This window comes from Rutilus rutilus, assembly GCF_951802725.1.
Source record: "Rutilus rutilus genome assembly, chromosome: 10".
Classification (NCBI taxonomy): domain Eukaryota; kingdom Metazoa; phylum Chordata; class Actinopteri; order Cypriniformes; family Leuciscidae; genus Rutilus; species Rutilus rutilus.
This window is the reverse complement of record NC_140215.1, coordinates 15,095,970-15,118,234: the sequence shown is the minus strand read 5'-3', so window position 1 is coordinate 15,118,234 and position 22,265 is coordinate 15,095,970. Positions and strand designations below refer to the sequence as shown.

Here is a 22,265-nt window from a genome sequence, read left to right as displayed (position 1 = left end):
CATAATTTTATGTCGCCAGCAAAAGAATTGCAAATATATTGTAAATATTCAATATATCGCCCAGCCCTATTTCTACTCTGCGCTACTGTTAAAACAGTATGACACTGCAGTGAGATGGATATTCAGTAGAGACAACAGTACACATTATGTGTGAGAACTAGGGTGAATTGGAAATTCATGAGAAATATTTCAGAGGTCATAGAACGATTTGGCTGAAGAACCACAGCTCATGAAGCCAGACATGTTTACTAGAACCTGCAAAACCACGTGAATGAAAAAAAGAAAAAAAACCTCAAAACAATGCCTTTGCTTTAGCTGTGAAGACGCCTCTTTGCTGAGTTGAAAGCCCATCACTCTGCATCCTGATACTTCAAACTAAATAGCTAAGCTGTGACATAATGTCCCATGGGTGCGTTTAGCGAAACTAATCCCTTTAATTCTGTTTTCATAAACTTTGACAGATTTTTCAGCTGAAAATGCTGATCAGGACCAGCTGATCAGGATGCAAGTCAAGTCACTTTTATTTATATAGCACGTTTTACAATACAGATTGTTTCAAAGCAGCTTTACAGTGATAACAGGAAAATAATGTTTCTGCTGTACAGCTGAAAACAGCATCATAGTCCAGCTTAAGTAAGTTCAGTGATGGTTTGTTTTTGCTGTAAAAAAGTTATTAATTTAGTTAATTTATATATATATAGCTGCTCTGAAGAAAACAGTGATGTCATCGTCCAGCTCAGTTCAGTTCTCATTTAATGCTGTCAATGTAGGCAGATCAATAATATTGTTGAATATTAAGATATCGTCAGATATCGTTCTGTGTAAGTAACTGTGTAGGTGATGCATTTAAAAAAAAAAAGAAACAGAAAAAGATACTTTTAAAATATTAGTATTAGTATTTTTCTTACCATTACATTCTGCTGTATGGATTCCACTAAACACTAATTTGAGATGTTTTTATGTTTTAAGTGAAGAATGGACTCTGACCCCTCTTTTCTCCTTTACTCCCTTTTACACAACTCATGACCTCTCACCCCCATAGCACTGACCAATCAGTAAAATAAAACCTGGCTGATACTTTATCTGGTAATATTATAGGAAAGGTTTTGAGAATAATAGTTTCATGCATGTGTTTGAAATCATACCGGACGTTTTTTATACCAGATTTCATCTCTTTTCTAAATTTCAGAGGAAATGAATGGCTTAATTAGGCATGATTTTTCTTGCTCCATTAGGAAACGTACAACCGTACCAAAGTTTGACTGTGTGCAGCTTTTTATATGCGAGTAGTGCGGACTAGGGCCGTATCTCATGGACTAAGCTGTCTTATCCTCATTGAATCACTGACACAGGATCTCCCTGGGCAGAAATAGCCAGAGCCCAAGGGCATTTTGCTGGACTACGGGTGCTTCCGTCAGCCTGTGTTTTGGAAAGTTGGCCTAGTGTTTACAAGAGCCTCAGCGTTCTATTAAAGGTCTCTCACTTCCTATCAGGTGTGTGAGGCCTAGTGATGGGGGGTAGTAGGATAAAATTGATGTACAGTACAGGAGTCTTTTTACAGCTGCCGTCTTGGACGGGTCCCAGCATTTGACTCTGCTGATGGTGTTTAGGGCTTGCATGTTTTTCCCTCCTCTGAGTGAACTTTCATCTTGATTGCATTGACGTGGCTCTAAAACTGGCATTCGAGAGTAGCGCATTCCCTTGTGACCTCGTTTTTTGTTCAGAGGAGTTTATCTGGTCATGTCTTTCAGCACTCCTTCTGTTCGTCTCTGAGTCAGAGTACATTTGTCACACTCAGAAAAATAAAGAGAGCTACAAGACAGCAAATCTGCTTGGTTGGGGGCCCGAGTGAATGACAGGCATTGTTGTGTGGCTGTTTTTAGACAGAGGAAAATGGCAAAGTGGGCTCCCTGAGGTGAAGCGCTACCGTCTGGATGCGCAGGGAGGAGAACACGCACTCAGATTACTTATCCACAAACTCAGCTGGTACTGAAGCAGCACATCTCTCTAGAGCTCGAATCAAAAAAGGTCCCAATAGCGGCCAAAGTCTTAGGGCACAGACTTGCCTGCCAAGGAAAATGCGCCTTATGAAATGGAAAGTCTGAAGTCATTCACAGTATGCCAGAAAAGATTAACCAAAAAAATATAGTCCACTCCAAAGGATGGGGAGCATTGGGGTTAGAATCCACGATATCTACCAGGAAGAGATATGGATGTGGGTGTGATTGTATTATGTTTTCTGAAATTCATTCGCTGTTCAGTTTGTGTAAGGGCAGAAGTCAAGAAGTAAATTCCTCTTTAAATGCGGTACATACTCTGACACTACCTGAGATTACCTTGATGTTGTGCCAGTGAAAAAGTTTATTTGGTAGTCAGATGGTAGTGCTATGGTACTTGGTTATTTTCAAAACAGTTACTTATTTATTTATTATCAGTTTATGACCGCAGATGTTGGTTAATACACCAAAAAATCTCATGACCGATACCATGTGCGAAGAAAAAATTCATGATACTGAAACAAACCGAGCTTTCCACTAAAAACCATCGCATCTCCCCCTGCCCCCCGAGGTTGAAGTTACTGTGTCCAGCATGACAGTAAATGGAAAGGCGGTATTTAGCCTGCATGTTCTCTGCTGGTAATGACAGAGTGCTGACTCGTCATATTTGCTGTTTACAGGGGCTCCAAAGTGGGAAGTGAGCTTGAGCCGAGCTCTGTCTTGCAGACATTGTCTGGCAGTGGTGAGAGGAAGCCTGATTCTCGTTGCATCATGTGAACTTGTTGAATTTTTTCTTTTGTGGTTACAGGATTTTTATTCGGTAGATCAGCAGGAACTTTACTTCATAAAATGCATAAATGTAGATGTAAAAAAGTTTGAGGTTGGGCTGGAACTATCTCTTTACAGACAGTCACTTTTTTTTTTTTTTTTTTTTTACAAACTAGCACTAGTGGTTCAGAAATTGCACACTTCACCTTTAATATTTCCAGAGTGTTAGTTTTTTGCAAATCAAAAGCCAAGGTAATCTATTTACAAGAGCTCAGCGGGAAGCAGCTCTCAATAGCTCTTCTTCTCAGTGTGGAGTCTGATGTTACATAAAATGCTGTTCTTTTGCTCTGGTTGAGTCTGAGAGGCTCACTTGGCATGTTTGAGTTCAGTGTTCTTGTCTGGTTCTTGGCTGGGCTCCAGTGCTTAAATCTCTACCTCCCTCCTCAATCACCTCCTCCTCCTCCTCCTCCTCTCTTCCCCATCTGCATTTCCCCCTTCGGCCCATGGCAGCAGGACCAGCCTCTGTGCCACAGATGACTGTAGTTGCTCTGGGCTCTCGACATGGGAACAAAGCATTGGCAGGACCAAGGGAACCCGTCTGTTAGTGTGCTACTCCTCCAGTGCAGATATGAATTCAGATATGAAACGCCTCCAAGCAGTAGCATGATCATCCTGCTCCTCTTTCTTTTCTGCTCATGTTCCAAATTTTGTCTTATTTATTCAGAAATTTCTTGGTGTTTTGGAATATTTTATTCTAGGATATATTGCTGCCATATCGGTTAATGGCTGATATTGGAGATTTTTTCATGGATGTTTAATACATATCGTCCTACTGTATATGAGTTATTATATTGTGTGTTGTTATTGTTATATAAAATTAAAAAGTATTAAAAATAGTATTCAGCAATTGAAATAAAGCTGAAATAAAAAAACGAAAAATTTAAACTGAAATAAGTTTAAGATGAAGTACTATTAATATATAGAAATAAAAAAAACTTTTATAAATTAGTAAAGGACTACCCGATGTCAGCATGAAAGACACTGTTTATTGCAGAATTGTCAGGCCAGTGCTGCTTCGTCAGAATCGAAGAAGATGTGAAAAAGAACACAATTCGGTATTTAAGAGAAGCTGCGAAAGAAGAATTGAGTTCTCTTTTGCGTCTTGTTGTGCTTGAAATACACACAAAATTATGTTAAGATACCTATCTTGGTGAGTAAACCTTTGAGAAAGAAAACGCATGTTTAACAGTGTATTGGATCCATGCATTAACTCTTAAAGTGACAGGAGCCTATATTACCTGCTGCTCTCTGTGTAGTTTAATGTTAATCAAACAACAAACGACAGAAAATCACTCACTGCTCTTGACTGAATACCTTTTGTAGCTTAATCTACATTTAATTTTTACACTGAAGACTATGCAGTGTTATTTTACAGCTGATCCTTTCATTTCTGTACATAAATACTACTGTTAGAAATGTTTAATTTTGCATCGTTATTTAATTTTTGTTCTATTGTATTTATTTGTGCTGTTGCTTTTAATTTGTTTATTTGTTCTTATTTATTACTGACTGTTCACTTGTCTTCAGTAATAACTAGTACTTTGTATTAGTTAGGCTAGTACTTTTTGCTGTGGCATCGAAATTGGAATCAAGAATTGTGAAATTTCACTGCTAGCCTATCTAAAATTTTGGTTGCCTTATTAGAATATAATGTTACATGGGTCACAACAATGAAAACAACATTTATTTATTTATGCAAATAAAAATTTAAACCACTGGCACAACCAGTAAAAAAAATCCTTAGCGTTGAACCCTGCTTTTTCTAATGTAACTTAGTTCATCTTTAAAAACACTACTAATTTAGTCAAATGTAATCCTTAGCAAATCCTAAGATGAATACCCGCTTATATTATAATGTAATGATGCCTAAAGTCACTTGACACTATTAGTTTCAGTTGCTTTGTATTTTATATATAAAAAATAAAAAAATAGACAAAAAAGTGGACAATTTAAATATCTGCCATAACACAAAAATGATTATCGAGTTATCGGCATCGGCCAAAATTTAAATGTCAGTGCTTCCCTATTTTATACCCCTTGACAAATTGATAGGCTATTACTTTATAAATACGTCCAAACCACTTAAATAAAGGTTCCCACTATACACTGTAACGCCCCTCACATCAATGCCACACCAGGCTTGGCGAGGCAGAAAGTTATACAATGAGGTATGCAACCGGCTCCAGGGGGCAAGTTGAATACTCTTTAAATCATTGTGTAGCAAGGTCAGCGTGGGGTCCAGGAAGGTCAGGCTTTTCCACCCAGGCCTGTCACCTCATATTGATCCGCTCGTCATTCTTTGGGGTCTGCTCGCCGGTGCTCCGTCTGCACCCACGTCCATCGGGGAGTTCTGGAGCTACGGCTGGGCATGGGAGTGCCAGCCAATCCCCTCCCCTGGCTCCCCCATCCTCAGCCGGAATCAAATCCCAGGCGGGCCCCCCTCCCTGTTGCCCCGTTTCCAGTTGAATTGCCCTCATTCTTCTCAGGGAGCCTCTCGGGGGACGGCTCCAGCCGTGCATGGCAATGAGATGCCTGAGCACTCAGTTACTGCACCTTCCATGCTCATAACGCTCACACCTGGGATCACCATTTCATTTCGGCGTCCCGGTGAAATGGAAAGGTGATCTTAATCTCTCTCGCTCGCTCGATTGCTCTCTTTCCATTTCTCCAGTTTTTTAAAGGGATAGTTCACCCCAAATTTTTTATTCGGAAACGCATTACAATGAGGTCTTATTAGTTAGTTATGCATTATCTTACAAAGAGCAATACATCTGTTAAATTATTCATTCATCTTTGTTAACATTACTTAATAAAAATACAACTGATTATTGTTAGTTCATGTCCATTAAATAATATTAGCATGCAACTTTTGGTTTTAATAATGTATTAGTTGCTGTTGAAATTAACTTGAACTAATATTAATAAATGCTTTAGAAGTATTTTCATTGCTAGTTTGTTAACTAGTCAACTAATGTTAATGGATTGAACCTTATTGTGAAATGTTTTTGAAAATTCTGTCACACATTTACTCATCTTCGTGTTGTTCCAAACCTGACTTTCTTTCTTCTGTGGAACACATGTCTGGGTTTTTTTTATACATAGAATAACATTTAACGGGGTCCACAGTTGTTTTGGATCCCATTGACTTTTATTGTATGATTAAAAAGAGTTGAAACATTCTTCAGACTATCTTCTTTTGTGTTGCGCAGAAGAAAGGAATGCAAATAGGACTCCTGCTCGGTGTGCTTGATCACATTGAATGCAGGTCAAGGCAAACAAACACACACCCATGGGTCTGTTTTGGAATTAAAACTAAACTTTACATGCTCAAGATGATTAATTATCCATAAACAATATCATAACATACAAGTCCTAATGTGAAAATTCCTTTGTTAGGGTCTGCTATAGGGTAATACACTGACAGTATACTAGACTAGATAAATCGCACAATCTGACCAAGAACATTTATGCTGTTTGGAGAAGGCGGAGGAAGATGGATCTAGAATTAGTCATCATTACTCTTGCCTCTAGTATCACGTTGCCACTGTTAAATACAGTTGGCGAAACACCATCCTCCATCACAACCTCTTGATTAAGTGTTAATCAATTGGAGCTAAGATAGACAAATTGTGCCTAAATGTTAACCTCATGGTGCTGTACTCAATTATGCTAATAATCTGTTCATTTGATGGTTAATGAAACAACTGAGACCTTGCTCTTGGTATTGATTTCCCATTTGGAGCTCTCTTAAGGGACAAGGTTAGTTAGGCAAGAGGTTGGCTCATTTATCTGATCTAATGATCAATGTCTCAGAGTGATATGCTTACACAATACACAAGAGTGTGATGACAGCTCCTTGGACACACACGCACAAAAAAATAGCTGGCTGTTGAACAGCGAGTGCCCTGGTCAACTGTGAAATCTCGCATGTCAATCCAGAAGGACAATAACCCTCTGAGCTCCAACTTGAGTTGCCATGGCAACATTATCTCAGCCCACCACTACCTGGAGCCATTGGACATCCTGATCACAATCTCAATCCAATGCACACAGATTAACTTGGAAGCACACTCAGTTACAATTCACACAGAAATTATATTTTGCTTTTAACCCCATATGACTAAGACCTTTGTTTTTTAAAGCTAGAAAGCTTTTTAAATACAGTTCAACTGTGCTACTGCTAAAGGCTAACATGCATGCTAGTGCTGATGTCTGAAATGAAATTACTGTTAAATTATGTTTATTTATTTAGCTATATAATTACAAGACAATATATTAAAGAATAACACTGCAAGATATTAATAAAAGCACGAAAACGTTTTTTAGGAGAAATGGTAAACGCTTTTCTGGTAAATGCTGTTAACATTTGAAATCTCCAAAACAAACCCAAATGGATCACATCCCTATCTTGATGCCTCCGCCCCCACATTCACGCTTTACACATAAATGAAAGCAATTTGTGTTGCTATGATAATTCAGGTCGAATGTCTAATTGTTTTTTAGCTTACTGATCGCAACCCTTCTTTTAAAGTTATATGGACGTTTTCTTCTTTTGTATTTTCTCTGCCATCTCTCTCTTTCTAAAGTCGTTCTGCTAATGTCCGTCTTGTGCGCTGAGCTCTCTCTCCGCCCCCATCATGAGTGGACACGCCCCTTACTGCTGATTGGCTGCAAGTGTGTTTTGATGCTCAGTCCGATATACTTTTCAACAGCGTTTTTCAAAAACCACTTACAGATGTGCTGCGTAATATTTTAGTGGAAACAGTGATACATTTTTTTTCCAGTATATTTTAGCGAATAAAAAGTTCAAAAGAGTTCAATTTATTTGAAATGGAAAATGTAACATTCAACGTTATATGTAACATTCAAAATGTCTTTACTCTCACTTTTAAACAACTTAATGAATCCTTGCTGAATAAAAGTATTAACAGTATTTCTATCAACAAAAAAAGGAGAAAAATCTTTCTGACCTCAAATTTTTTTATTTAAATTTAATTATTTAATTATTTTAAATTTGGTTATAGTTTGGTCAGTTAAAGTTTTTTATCACTTTGCATATTTTTTTGCCTAATTGTTTTAATTGTATTTGTAATGACTAAAATTAGTAAAGACTAAAATGCTTGAATATGACATGACAAAATATTAACAAATCTTTTGTCAAAACACAATAGCTGTGTGAAAATGTACACTGGCTATTTATGCATAACAATGTAGATTCATCCAGTGGACTGTAGTGTTGTCTCATCTTCACCAGAATGGGTTCAGCCCAAGTGCTGAGTCGAGATCTGGGCCTCATTTCCTGCTGCCCATGCCAAGACTGAAGTGTAATAGAGATGTTTAAAGCATATCTGCTTTGCTTGCATTCCATCATGTGCTGCTGCTAAAATAATAAGTGCACAGGTTACTTCAGGACAACTCCCTCTGAGCCACAATCGCATTGTTGTGATTGGCTCTTTTCTGAGGTTCCCCTTTGCTAAGAGTCGTAACAACTCCGAAAGCCACACTGACCGTATTTACAACACTAGTGACAGATGTTCCTACGAGCCGCACACTTCAAAGTAAGTCATTTTGACAGGAAGAGATTTATGTTCACTCCTTTCAATCCTCAAGACAAGTCACCTGTCTGTGTGCAAACTCATCCCTTCCAAAAGGCGAAACCCAAACAAACACGAGGACACATGAATATTACATTTCCCAAGGTGCCCATGTGTCTATTACTGTGCGTTTATGGTGTTAAACATGGTAAATTGAGTAGACGGGGGAGAGAAACTGTCTCTGTGGGAGTTCTGGAGCCCATCATGCAGTGCTCTAAGAGCTATATTAACTTGTAATCAGATTCCACCAGTTCATTAAGGCTGTCTCCTCTTGCATCCCTTGGATGTTGAGGGAGGTGGCCACTTTTTTATATTTGTGACAGAGTCTGGTAGAGCAATGCCCACTGTAAAGCACAGAGCTGTAACAAGCCTGTAGTCTTTGTTCCGAGACTCAGATGCCTGAGGGGAGTTTGCACAAAGACGTGGATTCTGTTAGAAAGTCTTGTCATTTGTGTGGATATACAAGAAGAGAAATGTCAGGAGACTCTGATAGCAGAGGCAGCCTTGGATGTGTGAATGCACTGTATGCAGCTATATGTATGTGTGTGTGTGTGTGTGTGTTGTACGAGTGAGTGCATGTGTTTGCTAGCACAGCTCTACCCCATAGACATGCAGCAGGTCGCCTAGGTGATGCCGAATGTTCTTTCCTATCTACAAGCCCCCTTTACACCCGGCATTAATGCATTTTCAGATCTCTGAAATTCGAAGATGGTCTGGAATGGTTTTTGTCCGTATTAAGGACATACATCCTATTATTCATTCAAGTATTTTAGGAATTGCAATCTGATTAACAGAGCTGTATATATGCTTTTTACCTGTATTGTTTTTCTCTCTTTCTCCTTCATAAATAAATAAATAAATAAAATACACATTAGGCTACTTATAAGTCAAATGTAATGATGTTACTTTGCAAAGTTGTTCGAGCAGTGGTTTCACAATGTTAAAAAAGAACAACAGATACTGTGGTCTTGTGATTTGCTCAGCAAGATCTGATTATTATACTCATTTTGTCTTTTCAAAGAGAGTTAGCCTATACTTAGAGCTATGCTAAGCTATAAACATACTAAACTAAGCTATTAGCTTGAAGGCTAACTAAAAACACAAAAAGGTAAATGTTTAATTGGACCATTTTTGCTTTAATAATACAACATGTGATATCTAACTAAATAAACAAAAAACAAAACATGAAAAATGTTAATTGATGTCTATTTTTGATTAGGCACCAAGAGTACTAAGTACATAGAGTACTCATAAAACGTATTCTTCCAGTTGATGGAGTAGCTTTGGGATCCAAGGGGTATAGGATTCTGAAGGGAGATTTTGGATCTCTGTAATGTTTACCAAAAAACTAAGGGCAAATCTGTATTTTTCCTCTCTAAGTTACTTATTGGTGTTTATTTACAAAAAAAAACTTACTTGATACTGTATTTATCCTGAATTCTCACAGCTTTCTCTCAGATTTCTTACTACGCTACATTCTGTGTCGCTCACTCTTCACAGCCCTTTTGGTGTAAGATACCAGCCAAAATACAGGCCAGATGCGTTTGTTTACCCTCAGACATAAACCTGAACTGCTTACTGACTGCATACCGTCATGACATCATTGCCTGTTGCATTGTAGCCTGCGCTATTGTTTCAGAGCATGCTAGGTATGGCGCAATCACTGAAAAGGTGAGAGGAGTCACACGCAGCTTTCTCATGCCTTTCTCTTTTTCTCTCTCTCTCGGCTCACAGACGCCATCAATAACAGGATGTTAATGCTAGACGGAATGCCTGCAGTCCGAGTCAAAGCAGAACCTCTGGAATCTGAGAGAGGGGTAAGAGAACAGTTGTTTTTCATACAAGTTTTGTCCTGACCTCTTATCCATTCTCTTGTACCACCCTCCACTTCTTTCACCCCTCACACACCCACCCTCTCGCTGTGATACCCCTAATTACTCCCAGGCGTGTGTGTGTGAGTGTGTGTGTGTGTGTGTGTGTGTGAGTGTGTGTGTGTGTGTGTGAGTGTGTGTGTGTGTGTGTGTGTGTGTGTGTGTGTGTGTGTGTGTGTGTGTGTGTGTGTGTGTGTGTGTGTGTGTGTGTGTGTGTGTGTGTGTGTGTGTGTGTGTGTGTGTGTGTGGAGCAGCCCTGATGTGGAGAGCCACAGCTGAAACAGGAATGCTCCCAGGGCTTGCAGACAGGGCCACTGCAGCCAGGACAGCCATTTTGGCAGGGCACAAAAACAGATGCAGATACACTGCTGTTGAGAGTCGTTTTCTCTTTTGTGTCATTATTTCTTCATATGCTGCTTACCTAAGTGCACATATACTCTACATGATCGTCCAGGCACATCTATTAGAATACTGTTCATCTATATCAGGGTTTTCAAACAAGCAAGAGGGTGCTAGGGGATCTGCAGAGCATTTCAATGAGAATAAGTATTTTACATTATGTGTATTTTAGGGCTGTCAAAGTTTATGTGTTAACATATTCATCAAATATGAATATTATGAAACAAATATGAAACATAATGTTTTTAATTAAAAGAAGAAGTTTTGCAAGTTTTTATAGTTAATTTGTTTTATTTAATTGTTTAACACATTTACTGACTTTGACATTATTATTTTTTAATTTTCAGTTCTGTTTGGAATTTATTAATTATGATTTATTTTATTTTATTAACAGCCATAGCTTCTAACAGAAAGAAATAAAAACATATTTATAGTTATATATTAAACACTGTATATGGGGTCATGTGGTCATCAAGGATGTATTCAGTTGATATAAAGTGACAAAGATATTTTGTTGGAATTTTTTTCATAAATAAAAGTTTTTATTTAAACAGTCTATTCATCAAAGAATCCTGAAAAAAAAACTAGATATTTAACATTGATAATAATAAGAAATGTTTCTTAAGCACCACATAAGCATATTAAAATGATTTCTGAAGGAATTAAAATATATTCATATAGAAAGCAGTTGTTTGAAATTGTTATAATATTTCACAATATTGGTGTTTTTACTGTGTTTTTGATCAAATAAATGTAGTCTTGGTGAGTATTTTTCTTTTAAAAACATTAAAAAAATATATATATATCTTACCATACAAACAGTTGTGCATCGTGAAAAAAAAAAATTGGATATTAATTTGTTTCAAAATAGGGATTGTCATATTCTGTGGTTTTTGAAAGTTTTAAAAGGCCTGAACTATATAACTAACCTGTCACATTATCATAAGCTTTTGACTCAGCATAGCTTAGTGTATAAATTTGATTCTATTCAGTGAACTCCACAAGAATTTCTCAGTTAATGAAAAGCACAAAAGCAGATAGTGAATAGACAAACCACTTTCTTAAAGAGAGAACCTGTTAATAGTTGCTTCTGAGAGCCAACAACGTACCCTCGTTATGTTCTACTTCACAAGCCAGCATATCAACACCTTGTTTCCTTCCTGCGAAAGGCTGGTAGACGTATTTATCCATATGCGTCAAAATGCTGTCGAGCGCCAGGAAGTGTGCAACCTACACAATGACTCTTTGAAGTGCATCTCATTGCTCAAACATGGTCGTCATTCCGGTGGCCACTTGCCAAGACCTTGCTGAGAACGGTTTGCCCCAGTTAATGCCCTCACTTGCAAGACCGAGATTTCATGTAGGATCCTCAAATAAAGTAAAAGTCACCAGTAAAGAGCCAAGGTGGAAAGTACGGAGGAGCGAGCGGTTGAGGTTTGAAAACCTTTCTACAGAAACAACTTTTTATCTCCTCAAAGCCTTTCATTTACATTTTATTCCACATGAAAGGAGGTCATGTGTGCCACAGTACATCAGTTTACACTTTCAGTCTGCTACAGTTTCATCTTGTTTTCTTTCCTATTCACATTTAATCTCGAAACGTTGTATGTTGTGGATCAGCCAGTGATACCATATGAATAATAATCAGAGATGTAAAGAGTAGGCTACCTGAAAACCATATATAAGTAAAAGTACAGATACCTTACAGCGAAAAAGACTCCATTACAAGTTAGAAGTCACCAATTTCAGTACGACTAGAGTAAAAGTTATTCATGTTAAAGGGTTAGTTCACCCAAAAATGAAAATTCTGTCAGTAATTACTCACCCTCATGTTGTTCCAACCCCGTAAGACCTTCGTTCATCTTCGGAACACAAATTAAGATATTTTTGATTAAATCTGAGAGCTGGATCACTCCTCCATAGACTTCTAAGACATTATAACTTGCTGGCCCAGAAAATGTATTAAAGACATCGTTAATATAGTCCAAGTGACTCCAGTGGCTCAATCTTAAGTTTATAAAGCGACGAGAATACTTTTTGTGCGCAAAAACAAACAGAAATAACGACTTTATTCCACTATTCATTTCCTTCTCTCTGGGCCTCGAGTCTTTTCACGTAGTGTTTAAGCGTAGCGCGTCTGTGTTGCACGTCACCACGTAGGCTGCACGTAGGTGACGTGCACAGACTCGAGGCCCAGAGAGAAGGAAATGAAAAGTGGAATAAAGTCGTTATTTTTGTTTGTTTTTGCGCACAAAAAGTATTCTCGTCGCTTTATAAACTTAAGATTGAGCCACTGGAGTCACTTGGACTATATTAACGATGTCTTTAATACATTTTCTGGGCCAGCAAGTTATAATGTCTTAGAAGCCTATGGAGGAGTGAGACAGCTCTCAGATTTAATCAAAAATATCTTAATTTGTGTTCCAAAGATGAACGAAGGTCTAACGGGGTTGGAACAACATGAGGGTGAGTAATTACTGACAGAATTTTCATTTTTGGGTGAACTAACCCTTTAAGTAATATATATTTAAGGCCTACATGCGCTGGACATGCTGGTTTCTGTCTCATCATCGGCTGCATGTTCTCATCTCATCACATAATTTGAAACGCTGGCGATTCAAGGAACTGGTTAGAAAGGGTTTGTCCCTTTTGCTTGGAACACAAAAGATTACAGAGGCAGGTTTTTTCAATTAGATAGCGAGTCTGTTAAGCATGATGCTGATTGGTCATTAGAGGCACCTCCCTTCCCTTTCATACAACCCTCATTAGCAGGGTGCTGATTGCATGCTATGCTAATAGAAATTCACTCACTGGGTTTGATTACTACCCTGTCTGTGCAGCTGTGCAGCATTTTTAAAGAATAAAATACTCAAATTTACTAAAAATCTGACCATGTTCAGCATTTATTACAGCAAAAAATTAGACGATGTAAAAATAACATGCATTTTATATAAATGTGTTATTTGATTTGCGATCAGGTTAATGGATGTGTTTAATATGAATCAGGAGGTTCTCTATATAGGCCTATTTGCTCCTAGAATGTCTGTTATCTTTTTTTCAATTGTTAGCCAATGGTTTCATTTGTTTGTTTAATAATGTCTTGCCAATTTGGTTGCTGTTTTAGAACATTTTAATAATTAAGTAAAAAAAAATGGTATCAATATGCTTAAAATACAGTGGAGTTGGGGGAAGGGGTTAATGAGGGTTGGTGTAAAAAAAAAAAAAAAACAGTTACAGATGTTAAAGGAGCGCTTTAAAAAAAAAAGCGAAATATAAACTTGTTTGGCCTGCAAGAGAAAACTGACTTGGAGATATTTGCAGACCCTATAATCCCTTAATAGCCCCAGCAGTCAATTGAGTAGAGCTGTGAAAAAGTTTCATTGTGCTTTTTCTTTTAGCCCAAAAACTCCTGAAAGAGACTAAATCACCAATGAACCATTGTTGTCAGCGCTGTCACACTTTGCAGAAAGGGGTTTCTTTGTTCTGAATATACTGCTCTTTTCCCTGCCCAGTCATATCAGTATTGTAACCCTGACCTTAAGGTCATGTGTCCTGACCTGTGACAATGCCCTCTAAACCCTGAATGACTCCACCTGGGTTTTTACGGGTCATGTCAGCATATTTAATTGCCTGACATTTGTTTGTTTTTGGATTCAAATGCAGTTTTATTGTACCACATTCTGCTGATTCATGGGTCGGTAACGCTCAGAGTGACTCCACTTGTCCGGAGTAAAAATAGTATGAGCTCTGGGGGGAAAATTGTAATTTGCTACAGGCCCACTCAGTCTGCATAAAGAAAAGTGAGTCTATAAACAAAGTCAAGCCGTGATTCTGCAGCAGACCGTTTATCACATCTGCAGTCGCAATTCGAGAACTTTTCCCCTCGTTTTAATGTGCTGCTCTGTCATGATTAGCCGCCTGCTCAGGAGTGATCATTTCACTATATGCGCTTACTGCAGAATTGAGCGCTTTGTCTGCTAGCACTTTAGGTGTTTTTGAGCAGACAAATGTGTGGAGTTGACAGATCCTGTCTCCAAGATGTAGTTCTGATAGTTGAGAAAGCAAAAAAAAGTCAAGCTATGTTTTGTCCATGTTGCGGACCACAATTTGAATGTGCCGGAAATTGTTGTTAGAAATTATATTATGAAAAGCTTTTCTTCATATTTTTTATTAACTGTATATTTTAGCTCTTTCCCTGCATTGAAAGAATTTTCCGTCGTTTGACACAACGCTTCCCCGCCATTGACTTGATTTTCCGATAATCCATGTTTTCACTGTTGTACGGTAGGGGGCCTCTATTACGCATCTCTGAAATAGTACTGAATCTCTGGATCTAAAAACAAGCGGAGAAGAAGCAGAAACATGTAAGCTAACGCGATCAACAAACATTAAACAGCATATAAATCAAAATGGCCTAACATTAAAGAATGAAACGTCGACCCAGGACGAGATACACGACTGTGCAAGCTTTGGGGCTGTTGATGGACTCGATCTATGTTTTGATCACCGCTCTGAATCCGAACCGGTGGTAGTCTTTGACAAAAATAAGAATGTCTCAGCTTTTTTTCAGAATGTTGCTCTTTTTTTGTGTTGATAAGAACAATTTTTTCAAAAAAAAAAAAAGAAAAAAGAAAAGAACAGAGCCTAAACAAAAAATGTAACCAAATATTTGGGGGCCTTGAAAGTTTTGTAAAAAAAAAAAAAAAAGAAAGAGTTCATATTTAAATATAATTTAAAATATAAAAATTAGCATAAAATGTATATTTTTTTGAAAATGTATATTTAAAAAAAATCACTGAATTACTGTCATGATGCACATTTAAAAAACAAAAAAAACTCATCAATGACCATTTGTGTCAGAAATTTGACTGAAGAGATTTACATGGCTTTTATAAATGTCTTCCTTACAGTCACCCAAAGTGCACGGCTATCCTGATATGGAGGCGGTGCCAATCCTGCTCAGCAAAGTGAAGGCAGAACCTCCAGAAGACCTGCTCTCATCCGAGCAGTTCCAGACCCAGACGGAGCCCGTGGACCTGTCGATCAACAAAACACGGACGTCATCTCCTTCATCCAACACCTCACCCATTACCTCAGCCTTCTCTCCATCCTCCTCTTCATCATCGTCGTCCTCACCTTCCGTCATCGCATCCATCTCCGCGGGAATGCCCTCCGTTTTGACACCCGGGCCGTTGGTGGGCTCTTCTCATGGAGTTAGAGGCAAGCAATTTTTGCACATCATCCACCCTGTTCCCCCTTCGAGCCCCAGTAAACTGCCCAGTCAGGTGCACCGTATCCCTGTGGTGGTGCAGTCGCTTCCCCTCATGTACACCACAGCCGTACGCTCACCTTCCACCCTCAACTCCACCATCATGTTACCTCTCCTGGACGAGGCCAAGTGCCTGGGCAAAGGTAAGGACCTCATTTTGGATTGATTCCAGTTGATTCATTTTTCATACAGTTATACAGTAAGTTGATTCCTTAATTTGAAAAGTTGGAGGTTTGCAACTTAACAGTTTGAGAATTACTTCATTGATCACCGCTGTGCCCCTGGGTGAAGCACTTAACATCAACCTGCCCCAAGGGGAATGCTGAAATCAAATGAAATTTTGATCACAGCGGAAAAGAAATCAGCTGGAATGGGGGAAAAATGAAAGCTGATTAAAAGAACCTGTTCGGATTTGTTTTTAAAAGACTAGCTTCAGACAGCAGAATCTCTCTGTCCTTTCTTCACAGTAAAGCACCATACTCATAATGACATGCAGATATGGGTTGATTGTCCTCAGCTGCCTGTGTACTTCCTGCTGTTAGGGAGTATGTGATGTGTGTCAGGCCTTGCATACGCACTGCTTCAGGAGGGCATGCAAACTAAAAGCCTAATTCCAAATCAAGTAAGCAGGGTGGGGAATTAATTCCTACCACCATCCAAATGCTAGTACTGTTTGGAGAGTGGCGGGTAATTCTGATTTATGTACCAGCCAGTATGGCGGTCGACCTGCAAGCCATCTCAGATTGCCATTTGATGTACAAATACGGTTGCTTTTTTAAAGAAGTAATATTTGATTTAGATTTGGAAGTCATTTGAAAAGCTGACAAGGTGCATGTTGTCCCTATATACATTATTCAAGATATTCCTAGCACTTTGCTGCTTAACACACCCAAGCATGTGAGGTATTTTCACACTTGCTTCATTTCATCTAAAATTGCGGTATACAGCGTAAATGCAAAGTGAACTAATAGTTTTTCACATATGGACCAAAACTGAGATACAAGGAAAAATGAAAACACTAAGAATTTCATTCTTTTCAAGAGGACACAAATGTAAAAACACAACTGAGATTACAGCTACAGCGTAGATATGTGCTTTTTACATTTGGTCAAGTTCACATATGGTTGTTACTTCAACTTTAGGCACTTTTATATCCCAGTTTTTATTATACGTCTAGCCCACAGTTGCGGTGTAATTTTTTCTTTCTTTTTTTTACCTCAAACAACAATTTTGCCCATAATAATGTTTTATATATAAGTTTGTGTACTTGTTTACCAAGGACACAACAGTGTTCAGTGAGGAATGAAACATGAGACATGATGTGTAGAAAAAACCCCCAAAAGAAAATGGTATGTACCATAATTTTATTATAGTAATTTCAATTAAATTATGTGTATTTAGGATACTTAATGTGTTAGCTGTGAAAATAGCCGTAGCAAGATTAAGGTGTCTTTTTATTTTTAAAAAAGAAGCTCAAAATGTCCTTTCCACCACAAAATTGTGAAAACACAAAAATTGTCCTGGAATGCATGTTTGGCCTCACAAATTTACTAGTGAGAGTGTGAAAAGTCTGTTATTTTCTAAAAGTCAACAGGGCCAAAAGTTCCCATACTTTAAGAAACATCCATATATAGGGAGTTGTATATGTTTATATTGAATAAATAAAATTCCCCACCCTACAGCTACTGTAAGGCCCACAGTTATGCAGAATCTTAAGACACTAATCATCCTGGGATGAATGTGGTTTCTTCAAATGTAGGATCTGTGTCGTTGTCTCAAGTCCAAGGTCATGCAGAAAGGTCCCGCATGCCCTAATCAGAAGCACACATCTTGCATGGTGCGTTCCCAAACTCTCGAGACCTCACCGGACTGCTGTTTAGGGTTGGTTTCCTGTAGGGCGAGTTTTAATACTCTGGCAGTAAGCCATGATGTTCTGGGTGTTGCTGTAAAATGGTGTTCGGCCCGAGCGGAGGGCACAAGGGAGCTGTTTGTTGCTCAACCTCTTGTTTATCTGGGAAGGGTGTCTGTCCCAAATGGTTGGGCAGGGCTGGGCATCCTGTTAGAAGGAGGATTTAAATACTGGGTGTCTCGCTCAGCTTCAGATGAGGAAAGAAAGGAAAAACAAGGTTTGCATAATGGGGTGGGGCGGATATTGAAGATGGGTGGCACCGCGAGCAGTCAGGCACATAGCAACATGGACTCCACCCAGAGAGCTCCGAAACAGCACAGAGGAAATGGGGTCAGACCTGGGCGGGGTCAACAGGGTAGCAGACGGTGAGATGCTTACATGATAGTGAGACAGTTACATTTTACCACTATATTGAGACAGTCAGTGACAGCTGGAAACACAATGGACAGCGCACACTTTTACATGCTCACGCATACTCGTGTACAGGTTGCCAGGGGGAGGTGGGAGGGGGTGTGCCCTTCTCCACAGCTCTGTCTCCGGCTGAGTTACCATGGAAACAGGCTATGGCTGGAAACAACAGGAGAAAGAAATCATGGGGTTTGCTTCACCACCTCTTATGAACTCTCGCTTTTGTCATTGCCTTTATATGGTCGTTTTTAAGGAATATCCATGCAAGCTATGAACTGTAGGTAGCTTGAATGGATTATGGTGGAAACAGTCTACAGAGGCAGTAGAGGCAGACTTTTTTTTTTTTGAAGATGGTTTTCCTCATGATTTAGTCTTGCATCTTTTAGTTTAGGTATATAGCATAAAAAGTGCAGCACAAACTAAAAAGACAAAGAAAATGAAGTAAAAAAATATATATAATGCAAATAAGAAATTATCAAATATTTTAGTGCATTAAAAATAATCAGGGGAATCAACAGTATACAAATATGATTCTGGATCTGTTTTGAACATTGATCTTGTATCATAATAAATGTAATGCAGAATATAGTGTTTTGAACTGTTTTGCATTATACAGATGTTATAATCTGCAATCATATGCTATACCTGATTTGTGTCTAGCCTGCCCTGAGTAGACACAATGGAGAAGGAGAGAGAAAAGCTCCAGGCTCTTGTAATGTGTCTAATTAATCTTTCAATGAAATCCTCCGTTAGTTTTTGCTGAGCGTTTGTGGCTAAAGTGGATGTTTAAGCTACCCTTGCAAAAGGCATAGAAACAGCTTATGGCTAACGGTAAAAAGCAATAGGTGTGAAGCTAGACCAGTGCGTGTGATGTTTACTTAATGGTTCTTTACTAGTAAGTTGCACGTCGAAAGTGGAATGCTGGTCTGTTCTCACAGGATTGAATGTACACTACTGTTCAAAAGTTTTGGCTAAGATTTTTTGTATATTTTTGAAAAGTCTCTTATGCTCGCCAAGGCTGCATCTACTTGATCAAAAATACAGCAAAAGTATTGCAAAATATTATTATAATTGAAAATATCTGCTAATATATTTTAAAATGTAATGTAATCCTGTGTTGGCAAAGCAGAATTTTCAGAATCATTACTCCAGTCTTGGAGTATCAGTCACATGATCCTTCAGAAATCATTCTTATATCATGATGCTGCTCAAGAAAACATTAGATTTGAATAGAATAGAAAGTTCAAAAGAACAGCATTTTGAAATATAATTTTCTGTAACCATGTTAAAGTTTTTATGTCACTTTTGACCAATTTAATGCATTCTTTCTGAATGAAATAATTAATATAAAATAATAAAATCATACTAACTACAAACTTTTGGGATAAAAACAAACAAACATTATCAGCGTTTAGTTTGAGTGTTTTTTGCTGAGGTGCATTGTCTGCAGTGGCAGCTCAAAAAAAATCATGGCCCCGACGTTTTACACCAAAATGCTTCTGAGATCAAATAACTGACATCTTAAGTGTTCCCATCATTCATACAGATATTCATAAATTGGCAGCATAACTATGTCCAACACCCAAGAAACAAAGGGTGAGTGGCAGCACAGCGCTGTTGTCTTTAGACGCTCTCCGGGCATCTGATCGCCTGTGCTGGTGACATGCCTGCAGGACACACCGCCCTAGGCTGATTGGGAGACAGCACGGACACCTCTGATCCGGGATCAGGTCTGACAGACTGCTGAGAGAGCAGCGAATTAGAAGCGTAGCCCTGCAGCCTGGGCTAACCCACATAATATTAACAAAGCTTTGAGTCAGGGAGAATGCTGCTCTCAATCTGTGGGGAATGAGATACAGTAATCAGAGACGGGTGTTCTGTGACCGCCAGTCTAAAACACTGACATACAGCAAGACATATGCAGGTGCGTCTGAATTAAAAACCTGTAATTGATGACAAACTCACAAACAAGCACACGCCTGAAATGTATCATATGCTATTCAAATACATGTTGTCTTCGTATTACATTATGTCCGAACCACGACATGATAAAGCATCAATATTTTTCCATTTATGTTTTTGGTACATGGCTTTTGGTAGATCTATTCAAGGTGCTAATAACTGTATGTTCTGATTGTCTGGGATTCTGTTACTTCATACCATTGTTGTTATTGTTTACTAAAACTATTAAGAATCCTTTACAATATTTGATATAAAGCTGAAATATAATAAAATACATTATAAATATAAAATGAAAAACTTACAAAGCAAAAATAAATGTTGCCTTGGCACCTAACTGAAATAAATAAGTGTAAGTACTAAATTACTTAAAACATTTGAAATAAAAATAACAAAAAGCATTGTTGTATTGTGGCTGGTTACCAATATGTTTTAATATACAAGTTTTTAGGTGCTGTGTTTCTTTTACTATGGACCCTTTTTGGCCCTGTGGACCTTCTAGTAAATAAACCGCAGGGTCATTTCAACCATCTCAAAATGATGTTCTGTGTTTAATATCGTTCTGTGGTGGAAATTATATTTATAACATTTTGGGGCATTTGAAAAGTTGCAAATTTAAATAATGAAGGCGCGATAATGTTTCCAAGACAGTTAATGTGACCTTAATACAATAAACAGAAAAAAAGTTGAAATCTGTTCATTTGAATAAAAATCAACCCTTGGGACATTAAGGTGCCAAAAGTTGAAGAAACACCCTGAAATGCTGCGCTAATTCCTGCTCAACGTCATGTAGCATATTGTGAGCTTCTGAATGGGAATGAGAATGTCCTCGGGCAGAACGCATATTACAGTCATGTAACTAACCTCCTCCTCTGTTGTTCTCCCCCTGCGGCAGCACAAACAGACCCCAATGGCTTGTCACCAAGACAAATCAAAAGTGACAGTGATGATGACGACCTGCCAAACGTGACCTTGGACAGTGTTAATGAAACAGGATCCACAGCGCTGTCTATAGCACGAGCAGTGCAGGAGTGAGTATCCTCCAAAGACACACTCTCACAAACACACCAGCATGCACTGGAAATCAAGCTCCAACATGTGCAGACTGACAATCTTCAGCTAGAAAATTGTATGGACGTACTGCTAACAGTCAATTTGGAGATTCTGCTTTGTAGTTTGACTTTAAAGTAGTGAATCCAAGGCCCCCCTTAGTCCAAGATTCAAAGGCCCTTCCATCTGCTGTAATAAAAAATAAATAAACTCAAAAATATGATGATAGTTTAATGTTGTACATCTGTATTTTTAGTGTATTTTTTAGCATTTTAACTAGGAATATGTTAATAAAACTAAGGCCCGGTTTCACAGACAGGGTTTATGTTAAGCCAGGAGTAGGCCTTTCAATTAGGACATTTAAGTAGCTTTTATAAATGTGCCTTAAAAAAAAAGAGACAAAACAAAGGCACTGACATACTTTAAGGTATGTCAGTGCAAGTTGCTTTCAGTTAAAACAGTTCAAGCATGCATTTTAGTCTGGGACTTGACTTAAGCCTTGTCTGTGAAACCAGGGGTTAATATAAATAATTTGAATACTTATTGGGGCCCCCTGGTTAAGAACCACTGCTTTAAAGAGGTTGTTCACCCAAAAATGATAATTTATTTACAGTTTTGTGTTGTTCCCAATCTGTTTGACTTATATATTTAAAACATGTATTTGTGTTTATTTTTGTCTGTACAATGAATGTCAGTGGGGTCCAGTCAATGTTGTTTTAAACCTCTTTGACTTTCACTGTATGGAGAAACAGTTGAAACACTCTTGAAAATATCTTCTTTTGTGGTGCCCAGAGAACAAAAAGTCATGCAGGTTTGGAACGACAAGAGCGTGAATTAATGATTACAGAATGGTAATTTTTGGATGAACTATCCCTTTAATTTATTAAAGAGTTGGAAATGAACACCTTCTATCAAAAGACTTGTGCAAACTGTGAAGCGTTTCCTTAAATGCCATTCTTTGAAATACCAGCTCTTTGGTAA

General features: G+C 38.2%; 1 protein-coding gene across 3 annotated transcripts in view; it reads left to right on the top strand.

Moving 5' to 3' along the window:
* Positions 1–22,265, top strand: part of klf12b (Kruppel like factor 12b) — a 46,327-nt gene that overhangs the window by 11,223 nt on the left and 12,839 nt on the right. For 2 of the 3 annotated variants that reach the window (XM_084421481.1, XM_084421482.1), the window contains exons 2-4: positions 10,154–10,236; positions 15,600–16,101; positions 21,130–21,265. In XM_084421481.1, the coding sequence (XP_084277607.1) occupies positions 10,171–10,236; positions 15,600–16,101; positions 21,130–21,265 (704 nt within the window). In that variant the 5' untranslated portion in view covers positions 10,154–10,170. Of the gene's footprint in view, positions 1–8,242; positions 8,384–10,153; positions 10,237–15,599; positions 16,102–21,129; positions 21,266–22,265 lie in introns of those variants that run through there. The other variant, XM_084421480.1, reaches the window with a different exon arrangement.